The sequence below is a fragment of the Ipomoea triloba genome, chromosome 3 (assembly GCF_003576645.1).
Source record: "Ipomoea triloba cultivar NCNSP0323 chromosome 3, ASM357664v1".
Lineage (NCBI taxonomy): Eukaryota > Viridiplantae > Streptophyta > Magnoliopsida > Solanales > Convolvulaceae > Ipomoea > Ipomoea triloba.
Genome location: NC_044918.1, coordinates 8,238,820 through 8,254,345, shown reverse-complemented (window position 1 = coordinate 8,254,345; position 15,526 = coordinate 8,238,820). Strand labels below are relative to the sequence as shown.

The 15,526-nt window shown below is 32.0% G+C and overlaps 1 protein-coding gene across 1 annotated transcript; it reads right to left on the bottom strand.

Moving 5' to 3' along the window:
• Positions 1-358: 358 nt before the first annotated feature.
• Positions 359-1,603, bottom strand: LOC116012859. Its single transcript, XM_031252534.1, has 3 exons — positions 1,438-1,603; positions 831-1,328; positions 359-498 (listed from the first exon to the last, which is right to left on the bottom strand). Exons 1-3 carry the CDS (start codon positions 1,601-1,603, stop codon positions 359-361), a joined length of 804 nt encoding a protein of 267 aa, XP_031108394.1.
• Positions 1,604-15,526: the final 13,923 nt, after the last annotated feature.

Below are 15,526 nucleotides of genomic sequence, written 5' to 3'. Positions count from 1 at the left end.
CGTGGGAGCCAACCAGTAAGCAACCACGCCGCTCACACGCGTGTGAGCGTGCGTGGTGAAGTTTGCTTCTTCTGTCTTCTTCTATGTTGTAGCTCTCGTCGATACGGTTCCATAGCCACCTGCCTCGCCTCATTTGGACATTCTTAGCTCCGGTTACGTCCGTTTTACTGAAGTGTCGTCGGAATGCCCTGCGAAGTGCAAGAATTGAGCAAATTATATAAAAACACACAAGATTAGTCCCTAGACCTATATGCAATGAAATTACCCTATCTTAGCATGTTTCTAGGCCTAATGGACATCTATTATAGCATATTTTACACCTAAATGACCCCTAAAATACGGCTACTTTTGGCACTTATCAAGGAGTGATCGGAACCCTCATGATGAGATCCACGTCACCCGAATCAAAGATGTCTTGGACGATCGATTGATCCCAAGTACCAGTAGCCAGATCAATTAGCCCTGAAACCAATGAACCATCAAGCTCATGGGGCATAGCTGTTTGTACCATTAGACTAGGTTCATCAAGCAACCAGGGGTGGCCTCAGATCAAAGTTGATTTCCCATCCCCCACTCTCATCCTTACCTCACTACAAACCATAATACTCCTCCAGCAGAAACTCGGGCAACTCCCCAAGGTAGCATCAATGAAAGAGGTTTTCGGAAAATACCTGGCATTATAGATTCGTGCTACTAACGAATGAGGTCTTGTAAGAAAATGTCAGGCCTGTTTGCCTAACATAGCCAGATTAAATGCCCTCAAATCCTTGAACCCAAACCACCATATTTCTTGGGAATACACAGACGGTCCCAGGCCTTCCAATGTATACCTTTCTCAATCCCAGACCCCCACCAATAGCGATTCATGGCCCTCTTAATGGATAAACAAACTGAGTCAGGGAGCAAGAAAACACTCATAGTAAATGTAGGCATAGACTGGGCCACACTTTTGATAAGGACCTCTTTTCGTGCCTGTGAAATAAGCTTCTTACTCCGCCAACCTATCATGTGCTTAATCTTATCCTCAATATATGAGAACACAACTCTCTTATCTCTTCTTACAAAGAATGGGAGTCCCAAATATTTCCCAAAATTAGGAGCTTGAACAACACCCAAAATCGCTGCCACTTTATTTCTATCAAACTCAGAAGTGTTCCTACTCAAACACACACTAGACTTATGGAAGTTCAACCGCCTGCCTAGACATATTCTCGTATTCAATAAGGCACTACTTGATAACTCCTGCTTCCAGAGTAGTTGTTTTGAAACACAAGATACTATCATCTGCAAAGAACAAATGTGATACCAGGGGTGCTCCCCTAGCAATTCTACAACCATAAAAAACTCCACTAGCTTCAGCTTACTGAAGTAACAAAGAGAGGCCCTCAGCACAGATAATGAATAAGTACGGGGAGAGGGGGTCCCCCTAACGAATACCACGAGTAGGGACAACCTGACCAACATTTGCTCCATTCACTAGAACATTGTAGGAGACCGTGGTCACACGAAGCATAACCAAGTTCACCCACTCAATGGAAAAACCTGATGCCAGCAACATTTTGCGTAGAAAAGGCCACTCCATACGATCATAAGCTTTTGCCATGTCCAACTTCAGGGCTCCCCATCCAACCACACCACACTACTTCTTATTCAGATAGTGCCCCACCTCCGCAGCAATCAGAATATTGTCTGTAATGAGCCTGTTAGGGATAAATGCACTCTAAGAGTCAAGAATCACTTCCCCTAACAGAGGTTTCATCCTATTAGCCACCATCTTGGCCATGATCTTGTAGACCACATTGCACAGAGCAATGGGGCAAAGGTCAGACACCTTCTCTAGGTAGGTCTTCTTAGGGATGAGCACCACATTGGTGTCATTGAGGCCATTGGTTGTAGCATATTTTCATAACACAAACAAATACCCGAGTGTAGGGTTATCGATCCACAGGGAAGCGGGGCGCATCGAACACTAGCTACTAATATACTCATATGAAGCTAATCCTAACGAAAATGGTGTTTGAACTATAGCAAATATTGTAATAAACGAGAATAGTGAAAGCCTAGTTGATGAAAACAAATAAAGAGAGAGATGGGATTTCCGGGTTTAGGTGTGTAGTATCCTAATGCCAAGCTAAGGTGAAATATCAAATTTAGGTTAGAAAAGTGTTTAAGATGCACTTAAAGAGTGGAATTACTCCCATAATTCCTACAAGACAAGAGATAGAACAAGCATCATAAACAACAAAACTAAACACTCTTTTCCAAGAGGTGAAAGCAAGATGCAAATGTGGGTGCCCTAGATTATATCCTAACTCCCATCAAGATATAAATGTAGCAAATGAAACAAGCAATTGGATCCTTAATCACTAGCATCAACAACATTAAACACAATTCCGTAACAAGTCATAAACCCAAATGTAGATATAACATAGGAATATAAAGAACAAGGCAAAGCATTCATAACACCTTTCACCCAAAAATCCCAAAATTACTTTAGCCAATCATGGCTAGGATAGAATTTAAAGCTCAAGTAATAAAGAGTTTACAAAGACTAGAAAGTAAATGAAAGGAACAAAAGTTCTCCCAAATATAGCTTTCCAAGCTTTCCTTCTTCCTCCCTAAGCCTTCATAGCTCCTTGAAGTGCCAATCTTCTTCTCCAGAAGTGGTGGATCCCTCCTTCACTCCATTGAAGAGACAACATCTTGCACTCACTCCTATTTGCCTCCTAAAAAAACGCAGCTTAGGTCTAAGGTTTTGGGAAAATGAGCCTTATATAGTGGGAGCAAAAATATGGGCAAAATAGGCAATTCAACGAAGCTAAATTATGTGATGTCACAGGATTCTCGACGCATCGAGCCTTGAAGAATTTCCCGAAAATTGTTACGGCAATTTCTCGACGCGTCGAGCCCTGACCTTGGCTCAACAAACTTTGCACACTGGAAATTCTAGACGCGTCAAATCTGATCCTGGACGCGTCGAGGCCTCAATGTAAGCATTCTTAATCCATTTTGACTCCCAAACATGTCTTTAAATGTTCCCTTGCTTTGCATTTGATCTAAAATGGTTTCAAAACACTAACAAACACCATAAAACACTCAAATCAAGAATGAAACCATATCTAATTAAGAAAGCAAGGAATATGCATTGGATATAGCAATTTAATTCATTTAAGCTCAAAAGTTGATCCAAAATACTTAGAAAAATATGCACAATTGAGATCATATCAGCCATCCGGAAAGGAACACTCATCCAGGTATTTAATCACAAAAGAAGAGACATCACTACCCACCACATCTCAGTAGTGCTGGTAAAATCCTAGGTTCATGCCATCTGGGCCTGGGGCTTTTTCAGGAAATATAGAAAACAGAGCGGTTTTTACCTCTTCTACCTCAAAAGGCCTCAACAAGGTGACATTTTGGTCCTGAGAGACACGGGAGACAATAGACGCAACAAAAGTATCCATAGTAGAAGAAGAAATATTTGATGCAAAGATATCATGAAAATAATCAAGCACAACAGCATTTAAACCATCACCCTCCACCCACACATCAAAATCATTCTTTAATCTAGAGAGGGTGTTCTTCTTTTTACGAGCAGAAGCGTACCTGTGGAAGAATTTGGTATTGGCATATGCACCTCTTAACCAATGCTGCTTCGCCCTTTGCCTCCAAAAAGCATCCTCTTGCGCCTCTAAGGCTCTAACTGACACAGCTCAGCCTCAATACGCTGGTATTCCCCCAAGGAATGGGGATCTAAATAGACCCTTCAGAAGGAGCTAATCTTTCCGTAGCTTTTTAATCTTTTCACCAAACTTATGAAAGTTATCACCCCCCTCCCAGCGGAGCAGCCTATCCCCACAATGCCGTAGACAGCCAAGCAAACCAACCTCTCTACCCTCCTGCCACGCATTCTCCACCTGCTTTCTACAACTCTCATTATAGACCCAAGCCATCTCAAACTTAAAGGTCCTACGCATACCACGACATGCCCACACATTCTCCTTGACTCCCAAAAAGAGAGCCGAATGATCAGAATTACGGTAAGAATATTAGTCACATTTGCCCCTGGTAGAGAGTTGCACCAATCTGCTCCTACGAGAACCTTATCTAATCTCTCATTCATCCTATCTAGAGTCCCCTTTCCCCTTTCCCAAGTAAATTGATATCCCTGCATGGGCAACTAAGCCAACCCACAATCCTCCACAACCTCCCCAAAGCCACAAAGCAGATTATCAGGATGCGGATTACCCCCACGCTTCTCATGCTGGAATAAGAGATCATTAAAATCCCCCAAAACCACCCAAGGGAGAGAGGACCTGCCAACAAGAGTTCTCAAAAGATCCCATGACGCATTTTTCCAAACACGCTCAGGGAAGCCATAGAAACCAATCATCTTCCAAACACCCAAGCCTGTAATAGACACCTCAAAATCCACGTGATTCCTCGAAAAACTCAAAAACCTTGCGGTATTATTCTTCCTCCACAACAGAGCCAGACCACCACTGATACCAACACTATCAACATAGAACAAACCTTTAAAACCAAGCTTGACACGGAGTTGCTCTGCATGAATCCGTCCCACCTTGGTTTCCATAAGAAAAACAAGCTTGGGCTTCTTACGAAACACAAGGTCCACCACTTCACGAAATGAATTAGTTTTAACTTTAATTAGTTTTACCATATGTTTTTAGAAATGAATTAGTTTTAACTTCAATTTTTTTTAGAATTATCCATTTTAATCCTGCTTGAAAGTGAATTTTTTTTTCAGTGAAAATTTGACGGAAAATCTGCCCCTTTTTTCTGGCGAAAAAGTGCCGGAAAATTCGCCAGAATTTTTGCCAAAATTTTTTTTCGGCGAGAGGTTGACTGAAAAAAGACCATTTTTGCAACAAAAATAATAGTCGTGGACCAAAATTATAAAGTTTGAAAGTCATGGACCAATCCTGCAAGTGACATCATAATCGTGGGACTAAAAGTGAAAAAATTCTAAAAAAAAATTAAAAAAATCAAGGAAGTTGGTGCATGTGCAGTGTTGCACATGTCCACTAGACGTGTCAAAATGAGTACTAATAAGCAACCGCCCTAATTAGGAGTGGAGATATGTGGGTGGGTAGAGGGCCTTGGCCGTCGCCCTCACCCCACCTAACTTTAAAATTTGTTATAAATATTTGTGTATATATTATATTTGGAATAAAAATACTTTTTTCACCCTCCTCGAAAAAAAATTAAAATTATATTATGTATATATTAAATAAGCCCAAAACATATATAATATATTGAAGTTTAAATTCACGAAATAAAAAAATAAATCAAGTAATTAATTAGTTTGTTATTATATATTTTTATTATTTATTTACACGTTTAGGATGTGAATTTACTACTTCAAAAGATTAATTTTAAAATTGAAAAACTAATGTTAATATTAGTTCTTTAATTTGTGATTTTGAGTTTCATCCTCATCCCCCCAAAATTAGGAATTGAATATTAAGTTAATTAGTAACATGAATATCAGTTAAGTATGTAACAAAATGTCGCCAACAAAATAATATAATTGACAATTTCTATCTACTATACTAATAAGAGCCAAAGAAAGTTAGGCCTATAATGGGTAGAAAAAATGACGGTCAAATTATTAAGTCAAATGGATGGTTCAGATTATTTAGATTTATATTTTTCCTTGAGATTTCCTAATTTATCCTTAATTCCATTAAATTTTCAGTTAAATTTTCCGTTAAATATTCTTGTTTTTCTGTTAATATTCCGTTGAATTTTAACTTACCCATTAATTTCTATAAAGTCTTAGGTTCGAACCTCATCCCAATCAAAGTTTGCATAATTATTGAACATATACTACGAATATTTTAGAGTATATTATTCAAAAGTAAGTACCACTCTATTAATCTTATTAAATTAAATAAATTAGTAGTTACAATAAAAAAAATACATATGCATTTCTTTAATTTATAATTCGATGTGTACACCTTTATTCAAAAACAAATATTCATTATCAAAAAATTTCAACAAAAAAATAATACATTTGCATTTCTTTAATTTATAATTCGATATCTATAATGTCTTTATTCAAAAACAAATATTCATTATAAAAAAATTTAAAAAGAGATATAATTTCATTAGTTATATTCTCTATATTTTCTACAATGCAAAGATTCTTTACCTTCAAATTTATTAATTAATTATATTCACTACATTGTTCATTGTTTTCTTTTTACACTATCTTGTAATTAAATATCAAAGTTATACTAAAAAATAATGTTATATATATATATATATATATATATATATATATATATATAGATTTATTTATTTATTTATTTACCAAGTATTATGTTAATAACACGGAAAAAAAATAAAAAAAAAATTTTTGAAGCCAATCATATTAACTACTTAGGGAGGATTTAATAATAAAACTTGGGCATTATCTCTTTCGCGCAATGCGCGTAAAAAATTAGTTATTTGATAAAAGAGTTTCACGCAAGATTATTATTGTATATTTTTGTGTTATGTGAAAAATTATAAAGTATGGATTAACATCGATATCAATCGTTAAATAAAGTATCATTAAAAATTATTATTGACAATACATAATTTTAATTATGTATATATAGTATATATATATAAGGAATAAAGTTCAAATTAGCCACTAAACGTAACCTGAAAGTGCAATTAGGCCACTGAACAAAAGAAAAGTGCAATTAGGCCACTAAACACTCCAAATGTATGCAATATCACCTAATAGCAGGTTACCATCCATTTCATCAGGTTACTTGCTTACGTGGACGGTGAGTTGGCATTTTAAAATAATTTTTAATAATAAATTATTAAAATAAAAAATTTAAAAATTTAAAAATATTTAAAAATATTTAAAATAATAAAAAAAAAAGCACACACACACACATGCGTCCACCCTCACCCTTTTAATAATACCCTTGCCACCTTGACAGGAAACCTACGGATGAATCAAACTTAATTAATTAATTACTTTATTATTATTATTATTTTTTTTTTTTTTTATTTTTATTATTAACAAAAAAAACCGAAATCTTCGTCCAAAATCATAAAGCAAAAGTTGTTAAGGTGGGGAGGGGGTGGGCGCAGGTGTTTTTTAATTTTTAATTTTTAAGTTTTTAATTTTAATACTCCCTCTATCCCATTTTACCTGTCTTATTTACTATTCATTGGTCAATCCAACTTTTTCTTCATTACTAAAGAAATAATTTTTTATTATTTTTAAATTTAATTTTTTGTGTTTAATAGTACTTTTAATGTAGTTTCTAAATATATAAATTTTATATATTAATGCTAAACTTAGTATTATTAAAAATTGAATTAAAAATAACTTCAGTCAAGCCTCGTTAAACGAATCAGACAATCATTTTGGGACGGAGGTAGTAGTTTATTATTAAAAATTATTTTAAAATGTCAATTCACCGTCAATGTAAGCAAGTAACCTGATGAAATGGATGGTAAACTGCTATCAGGTGAAACTGAATACATTTGGAGTGTTCAGTGGCCTGATTGCATTTTTTATTGGTTCAGTGACCTAATTGCACTTCCATGTTACGTTCAGTGATCAATTTGAACCTTATTCCTATATATAATGATATCATGTATGATCGATATTGATCCGATATTGATTGGTATTGTAAATTTTTGCTATAATTCAGGATCACTAAATATAAATTTTTTTTATCTCCACCCCTAATCATAACTTACTTTTCCTTTTTCTTTCCTTTTTTTTTTTCCTTCTCTCCCTTTCCTCTCCATCCTACATGGCAAGTAAAAACCTCACAAAAGAATGCTTTAATACATTAATGAATCAAGATAGTGATGTTAGGTTAGAGTGTAATGTGAGCTACTATAAGAGTCTTCCACCATTATCATGCTTACTATTGGAAGCATATATAAGATTATGTCACTTTTTTTTGGAGTGATGTGATTTGCAATGCTTGCAAGTTATGCAGTAGCGGAGAAGGAAATGTCCCAAAATTTTTTACTTAAAGAATTAAAATTATTATTATTATATTATACTTTGAATATATGTGAGTTGCAATTGTAAGGATGTATGGAGAATAGAAGATAAATAAGTATCTCAAAAAAAAAAAGATAAATAAGTAAGGTTGTGATTAACCGAGACACCGAATGTCACTAGACCACAAGGTCTTTGACAATATCCTACTTTAATCTTATCATTATTAAGGATAAGGCTTGTGTCTAAACAGTTGTGGAGGCTATCTATATCTATCTATACTATATATATATATATATATATATATATATATATATATATATATTAATAAAAACAATATCCTCAACTTTAACTTCCCGCCCAAAACATTCCTATACTTTTAAGAATTACGTAATATTGTAAAATATGGTAATACAATACCTATTCGTAATACAATTGTACATTAAAATATGGTAATACAATTCCTAATAAAATATATTATTCGCTACGTTCCTATTCTTAATACAATTCTAGATTAAAATTAAGAATCGTGATAATACAGTACATATATTTTCCTGCAATGCAATTTATACTATTAATAAAAACAATATTCTACTTTAACTTCCCGCCCAAAACATTTCTATACTATTATGGATTGCGTAATATTGTAAAATAAAAATGGCAATATAATTACTATTCATAATACAATTGTACATTAAAATATGGTAATACAATTTCTATTAAAATATATTATTCACTACGTTCATATTCGTAATACAATTCTAGATTAAAATTACGAATCGTGATATTACATGCATATATTTCCCTGCAATGCAATCTATACTATTAATAAAAACAATATCCTCAACTTTAACTTGCGGCCCAAAACATTCCTATACTATTAAGGATTGCGTAATATTGTAAAATATGGTAATACAATTCCTATTCGTAATACAATTGTACATTAAAATATGGTAATACAATTCCTAATAAAATATATTATTCGCTACGTTCCTATTCGTAATACAATTCTAGATTAAAATTACGAATCGTGATAATACAGAACATATATTTCCCTGCAATGCAATCTATACTATTAATAAAAACAATATCCTCAAATTTAACTTCCCGCCCAAATCATTCCTATACTATTAAGGATTGCGTAATATCTACTATACTAATAAGAGCCAAAGAGAGTTAGGCCTAAAATGGGTAGAAAATATGGCGGTCAAATTATTTAATCAAATGGATGGTTCAGATGAATTATTTAATCAAATAGATGGTTAAGATAATTCAGATTAATATTATTAATAGAGATTACCTAATTTAACCTTACTTTTATGATTATCCGTTAAGTTTTCCGTTAAATATTCTCTTTTCCGTTAATATTCCATTAACTTTTAACTTACCCATTAATTTATATAAGAAAGGTCTTAGGTTCGAACCTCATCTCAATCAAATTTGACATAATTAAGTTTCTCACTCTATTTTACTCTTATTAAATTAAATAAATTAATAGCTACAACAAAAAATGATACATATGTATTTATTTAATTTAGAATTATGTGTCTACAATATCTTTATTTGAAAAAAAATATTCATTATCAAAAAATTAAATTAAATAAGAGAAATAATTTCATTAGTTATATTGTCTTTATTTTCTCTCATGCAAAGATTCTTTACATTCAAATTTATCGATTGATATTGATTACATTGTCCATTATCTTATTTTTACAATATCTTGTAATTAAATATCAAAGTTTTAGTACAAAATAATGTTATATATTTATTTACCAAGTATTTTATTAATACTATGAAAAAAAAATTTAAATAATTTGAAGCTATTATATTAATTACTTGGGGATTGGTTGACAAAAAGAGTACTCAAATAATAACCCAACAAATTGAAGCGGAATCACTCTATTTTACTTTTATTGAATTAAATAAATTAGTAGTTACACCAAAAAATGATACATATGTATTTCTTTAATGCCATGAAAAAAATAAAAAAGAATAGTTTGAAACCAATCATATTAACTACTTGGAGGATTTAATGTGTTGACAATGAAAGTACTCAAATAGCCCATTATCCAGCAAATTGAAGCTAGAAATTATCTTTTAATATCTTTGGAATACATAATATTTTAAATTTTTAAATTTTTATGAATTTATTTAATCTTTTTTCTTAAACTAGAAATTTCTTTATCCACAATAACTCATTCAACAATAATGGTTGAACCAAATGAACCCCAAGCAGAACACCTAAAGGAAAGTCCATAGCTCTATATCATAATTTCATTGCATGACGTTATCATCTATGCTACCAACAATAACCGAATTGCAAATAACACACTACCAACAAAAAGGAAGAGAACAAATAATAAAGATGAAGACAATGACAATGTTACTCAAAAGAGAATTAAAAACACTTAGAAAAATTCAAATTAAAAGTAATATTTATTTAGACTATCATTTTTAGACCAAATATTTAGACTATCGATTTTACAAGGTTGCAAACATTTATTTTAGTAATAATTATAATGAATTTTCTATATTATCTTGGATTCATATACTTTGAGTTAGATATTTAAATAAAAAAATTCGACATTCAATTACTCATGTATAAATTTCTCCTATATAATATTGCATTGATATACTTTCAAATATTTATTTAAATATAAACATTGGGCATTAACTCATTCGCGCTATGCACGTATAAAACTAGTTGTAAAATAAATATGGTAATACAATTCCTATTCGTAATACAATTGTTCATTAAAATATATGGTAATACAATTCCTAATAAAATATATTATTCGCTACGTTCCTATTCGTAATACAATTCTAGATTAAAATTACGAATCATGATAATACATGCATATATTTCTCTGCAATGCAATCTATACTATTAATAAAAACAATATCCTCAGCTTTAACTTCCCGCCCAAAATATTCATATACTATAAAGGATTGTGTAATATTATAAAATATGGTAATACAATTCCTATTCGTAATATAATTGTACATTAAAATATGGTAATAAAATTCCTAATAAAATATATTATGCGCTACGTTCCTATATGTAATACAATTCTATATTAAAGGCAAAATCAGCATCAACATTAACAACAAAAACACTTGCTATATATATAGATGTAACCAATGTTTAATTTAAAAAAACGTTTATGCACAAAGTGGCAAACTATTTTACTACATGAATTGTGGTGAAAAGATATCAGTAGGTACTCCAAGGTTAGTATCAATTCAAAAAAAATTACAAAAAACACACGCACACACACAAAACCAAGTACTAATTAAAATCATTCATACTAATTCTAAAAATATAAACTTCAAAATGAACATGTGTAAAATGGATGTGGAAATTGTTAATGAAACTGGACACATTGCAACATCAGTATTCAGACTACCTGCAGAGTCATTGTTATTACTTTCAACTAAACAAGTTATGGAACTAGAACAAGAGGTACTACACATGAACCTTCTACAAATATAATAAATATTAATATTTTGTTCAATACTTTCACATGAGAATTTATGACACATATCTCACAACACATGAAACGAGTAGGAGAAAAAACTACCACTACCAGGCTATCAGGGTGTGTGACTCGGGAGAAAGCCATGTACAATTGACTGTGATTAAAATTGGTTTTTTCAGCAATAACCCAACGTGAGTTAGTGTTTGACCCTAGCTTTTGTTGATAGTCATGGCATATGCAAGCATCAATAGGAATTATTTATGCTGGAACATGAAGGGCAATCTCGTATCAAAAAGAGTGAGAGACATTCGAGGGATAAGAACTTTGGTTCCTTCATGTGTCTCATTAACTATTCTTACTTCAACAATTTGATCTGTCAATCTTGTGATGATGAGTCGCGTACCGTTTTAAAACACTGAAACTTTAATTTTATAGTCTACATGTATATATTCTTTGATTTTTTTTCCATAAAATTAGTTTTGATAGTCAAACTGTAAAACATATTGATTTTACCAATCACCTAAATTTCAAAATGTTTCAGATTCCCAAGTATATATAAGTAAAACTCACATCTAAAGTCTACTTTTATTTTTTTGTAAATATTTCATACATATAAAGCAAGTCTTTAACTATTGTGAGAAGTTAGTAACCTAGAGTGCATTGTGTGATAGTGGGTAGTAACTTTGAAGTAAGACCATCCAAGCATATAAGCATGTTTCGAGCTTGTTTCTATGCTCTTAAAATTCAAATCATCATACTCGCATCAGGCAATAAACAAAAATATATCAGAATGTATAAACCATATATCTAAAATGTTAATCCAAACTTCACTCCAGATTACCAAATGGAGTGTATGACTTTTTAGAATGATGTCCATCCAAACTGTTGAAATGCGATGTCCATAACCGTTGATTGGCAGACTACTCATGCTTCACATTTCATCAAAGTATCTGTTTCTTATGATGTTATGATTTATAACATATAAAAGTCGACAAATAAACTATAGTATGAGTCTTCCTTGCATGCAACAAATATCACAAAAATTCAGTGTTCTAAAATAAGTGTATAAATGCAATATGTAGATAATTTGCATTGCATCATATATCATTAATTTAATTACTTGTCGGTTAGTTATTGCAAGATCTTGAGTTACACTTATATTTTGATATTCAGTAGGTATAACTATATTAGAGAAAAAAATTTACCTATAGTAATAGGATAATCAGTTAAGTGATTGTTAGTTGACCGTAGAGCGTTGATATTCTCTGGACAAATAACTGTTGAAAAAATAGCATAAAATGGCATTTAGTGGCTATATTATAGTACAAATATATGTGGGGTCCACTTTTGATTTGGGTCGGGTCAAACTGGATTCGGGTTTTTCGTAGTTAGACGAAAAGATTGATATACTGTACGCTCAAAACGGACAATGGGTGAATGAGAAATTGGTTCTCAAAGTTGACCCATTTGAGTTAGAAAAATAGAGAGAAAAACGCTTGCAAGTAGCTTTAGTCCCACATTGGTTTGAGAAGTGAGTTTACACAACTACTTATACAAGAGTCTTTTTAAGGCTTATTAAATTGTATAGCATAGAGGCTCTATCTCGCGCGTAGGGGAAAGTGGGGTGCAAATCAAATCCAAAAATGAACATTAAAAAGCTTGACTCGTGTGCGCGGACACCTACGGGCACGGATATCGTTCACAAAATTGGCTGGCCTTGCGGTTGAGTTATGCAAAATTTTCATAAAATCAACCAACCATCGGGCTTGTTTAGTTTTTTTTAATCCAAACCTTAATGTACAATTGTAATACGAATAGGAATTTTGTGTTACCGCATTGCAATGAAATATATGTCTGTATTATTACGTTTCATAATTTTAATATAGAATTGTATTACATATAGGAACGTAGCGCATAGGCTATGTTTGGCAAACCTAGCTGAAAAGGTAGCTGAAAGCTGAGAAATAGCTGAAAACTGAAAAGCTATAAGCTCGAAGCTGAAATTTGAAGAGCTGTTAAGCTAGTTGTTATGCTTAAAAGTGTTTGGTAAAATTAGCTTTTTGATAAACTGGTAAATGTAAAAAAGACTAAAAATGACATCTTCATACAATTTAAATAATTTTAAATTTAAATAGGTTTGTTTGTATATTAAAATATAAAATAATGAAATCAATATATGTAATTAAAATATAAAGTAAGAACATGCATGTATTTGAAAATATATAAAGTAAAAAAAATGTTTATAATTCATAAGATTAGTTCATATAAAAATTAATGTTCAAACACAATGTCAAACTGAAATTACAACCAAACATAATGAAAAGAAAATGTCAAAAGAGTTTTAATTGAAAGGGGTAAAGGATGTCATTTATTTAAAATAATAAGGATAAAGATGGAAAAAAGTTAAAAAAGCTACTAGCTTATTTTTGAAAAGCTACCCCAAGTAGCGTTTCAAAATAAGCTCTTATTTTAAGCTACTAGCTTATTTTGGGAACATTACCAAACAGAGCTTATAGCTTATTAGTAGCTTAAAATAAGCTATAAGCTCCTAAATAAGCTCTGCCAAACAGAGTCATAATATATTTTATTAGGAATTTTATTACCATATTTTAATGTACAATTATATTACGAATAGGAATTGTATTACCATATTTTATAATATTACGCAATCCTTTATATTATATGAATATTTTGGGCGGGAAGTTAAAGTTGAGGATATTGTTTTTAACGACATTTCAACAATTTTGTTGACGAAGGACCAAAAATGGTCATGCCACAATAATACTAGGACCAAATGTGGAAGTTTTGATAAAAGAAGACTAAAAGTAGAATGCCACCTATAAATTTAGGACCAAAAATGGAATTAACTCTAAATTTTATTATAATTTGATTTTGAGTCTTTATTAGGTAAAAATTGATATATTTTGCTAGTCAAAGACTTGGAGCCACATAGGCAAATATCGATGCCACATCATTCAATCATATAGATGCAAAATTTTTCACGATTTTTTAAGCTCCATGGGTGAGAGAAAGAGGGCAAGAAAAAAGGATAAATAAACAAAGAATTTAAAAAAAAAAAACAACAACAACAAATGAGCTGAAAAGTCATAAACAAAAAACTAGGGGTGGGCACTTCAGGATTTGGTTCGGTTTTTTTCGTTTTCGGTTTCGGTATCGGTATTTCGGTATTACAAAAAATGATACCATTCGGTTTTACAATAAAGTTCGGTTCGGTTTCGGTTTGGTATGAAACGGTTCAGTTTCGGTTCGGCATTATTTCGGTTCGGAATTTGGTTCGGTTTAGGATGTTCAATTTTCAATATTTACTAATTTTTCAAAAAGCGCACTGCCAAACAATACATATTCCCATAATCCAAAGTCTAAAATATAAATATTATATAAAAATAAAACAATTCAAACACAAAATTAACATAGCAATCCAAATTGTAAAGTAATATCTTGTACATCCATCATCCCCGCATCACGGACCAATATGAATTATTATTATTTATTATATATATTTAAAAAGCGAACGGTTTTCGGTTCGGTTCAGTAAAAAACCGAACCGTTCAGTTTCTCTATATTAAGTACCGATCGGTTCTTTCGGTTTATACCGAACCGAACCACTTCGGTACGGTTCGGTTTGGTTTGGTTCGGTAAAACCGAACCAAAGTGCCCACCCATACAAAAAAACAAGTTGAAAATACACACACACACACAAAATGCGCGTGTTATGCATGCGCCTATTTGGCGCGCTCGCAACGCTGCACACGCAGATTTCTATTCCTTTCATCTTTTCTCTTAATGGTGGGTCTCACCCAAAAAAAAAAAAAAAAAAAAAAACTAAACTAAACTTCGAGAGAAATAAAAAAATCCTAAAAACCTATCTCCACACAAATAAAAAATTACTCCTTAATTTTTATTCTGAAAAAACTCTCAAAAGTGCACAAATATGGATGTTCTTACCATAAATCAAATTTACCAATTTAATAGTTGATGGACTAAATTAAATGTTTTTGTTGTAAATAGAAATGAAAATGCACAAAACTAGAAGGAAATT

What these genes read in the sequence shown, in the direction of transcription:
- LOC116012859 (XM_031252534.1), bottom strand. Translation starts at nt 1,603, where the DNA reads ATGGCAAAAGCTTATGATCGTATGGAGTGGCCTTTTCTACGCAAAATG. An exon ending in TCAGGTTGTCCCTACTCGTG is followed by an intron (nt 1,329 to 1,437) that starts GTATTCGTTAGG and finishes TTATGGTTGTAG; the next exon opens with AATTGCTAGGGGAGCACCCC. An exon ending in GGGGTCTGGGATTGAGAAAG is followed by an intron (nt 499 to 830) that starts GTATACATTGGA and finishes TGGTACAAACAG; the next exon opens with CTATGCCCCATGAGCTTGAT.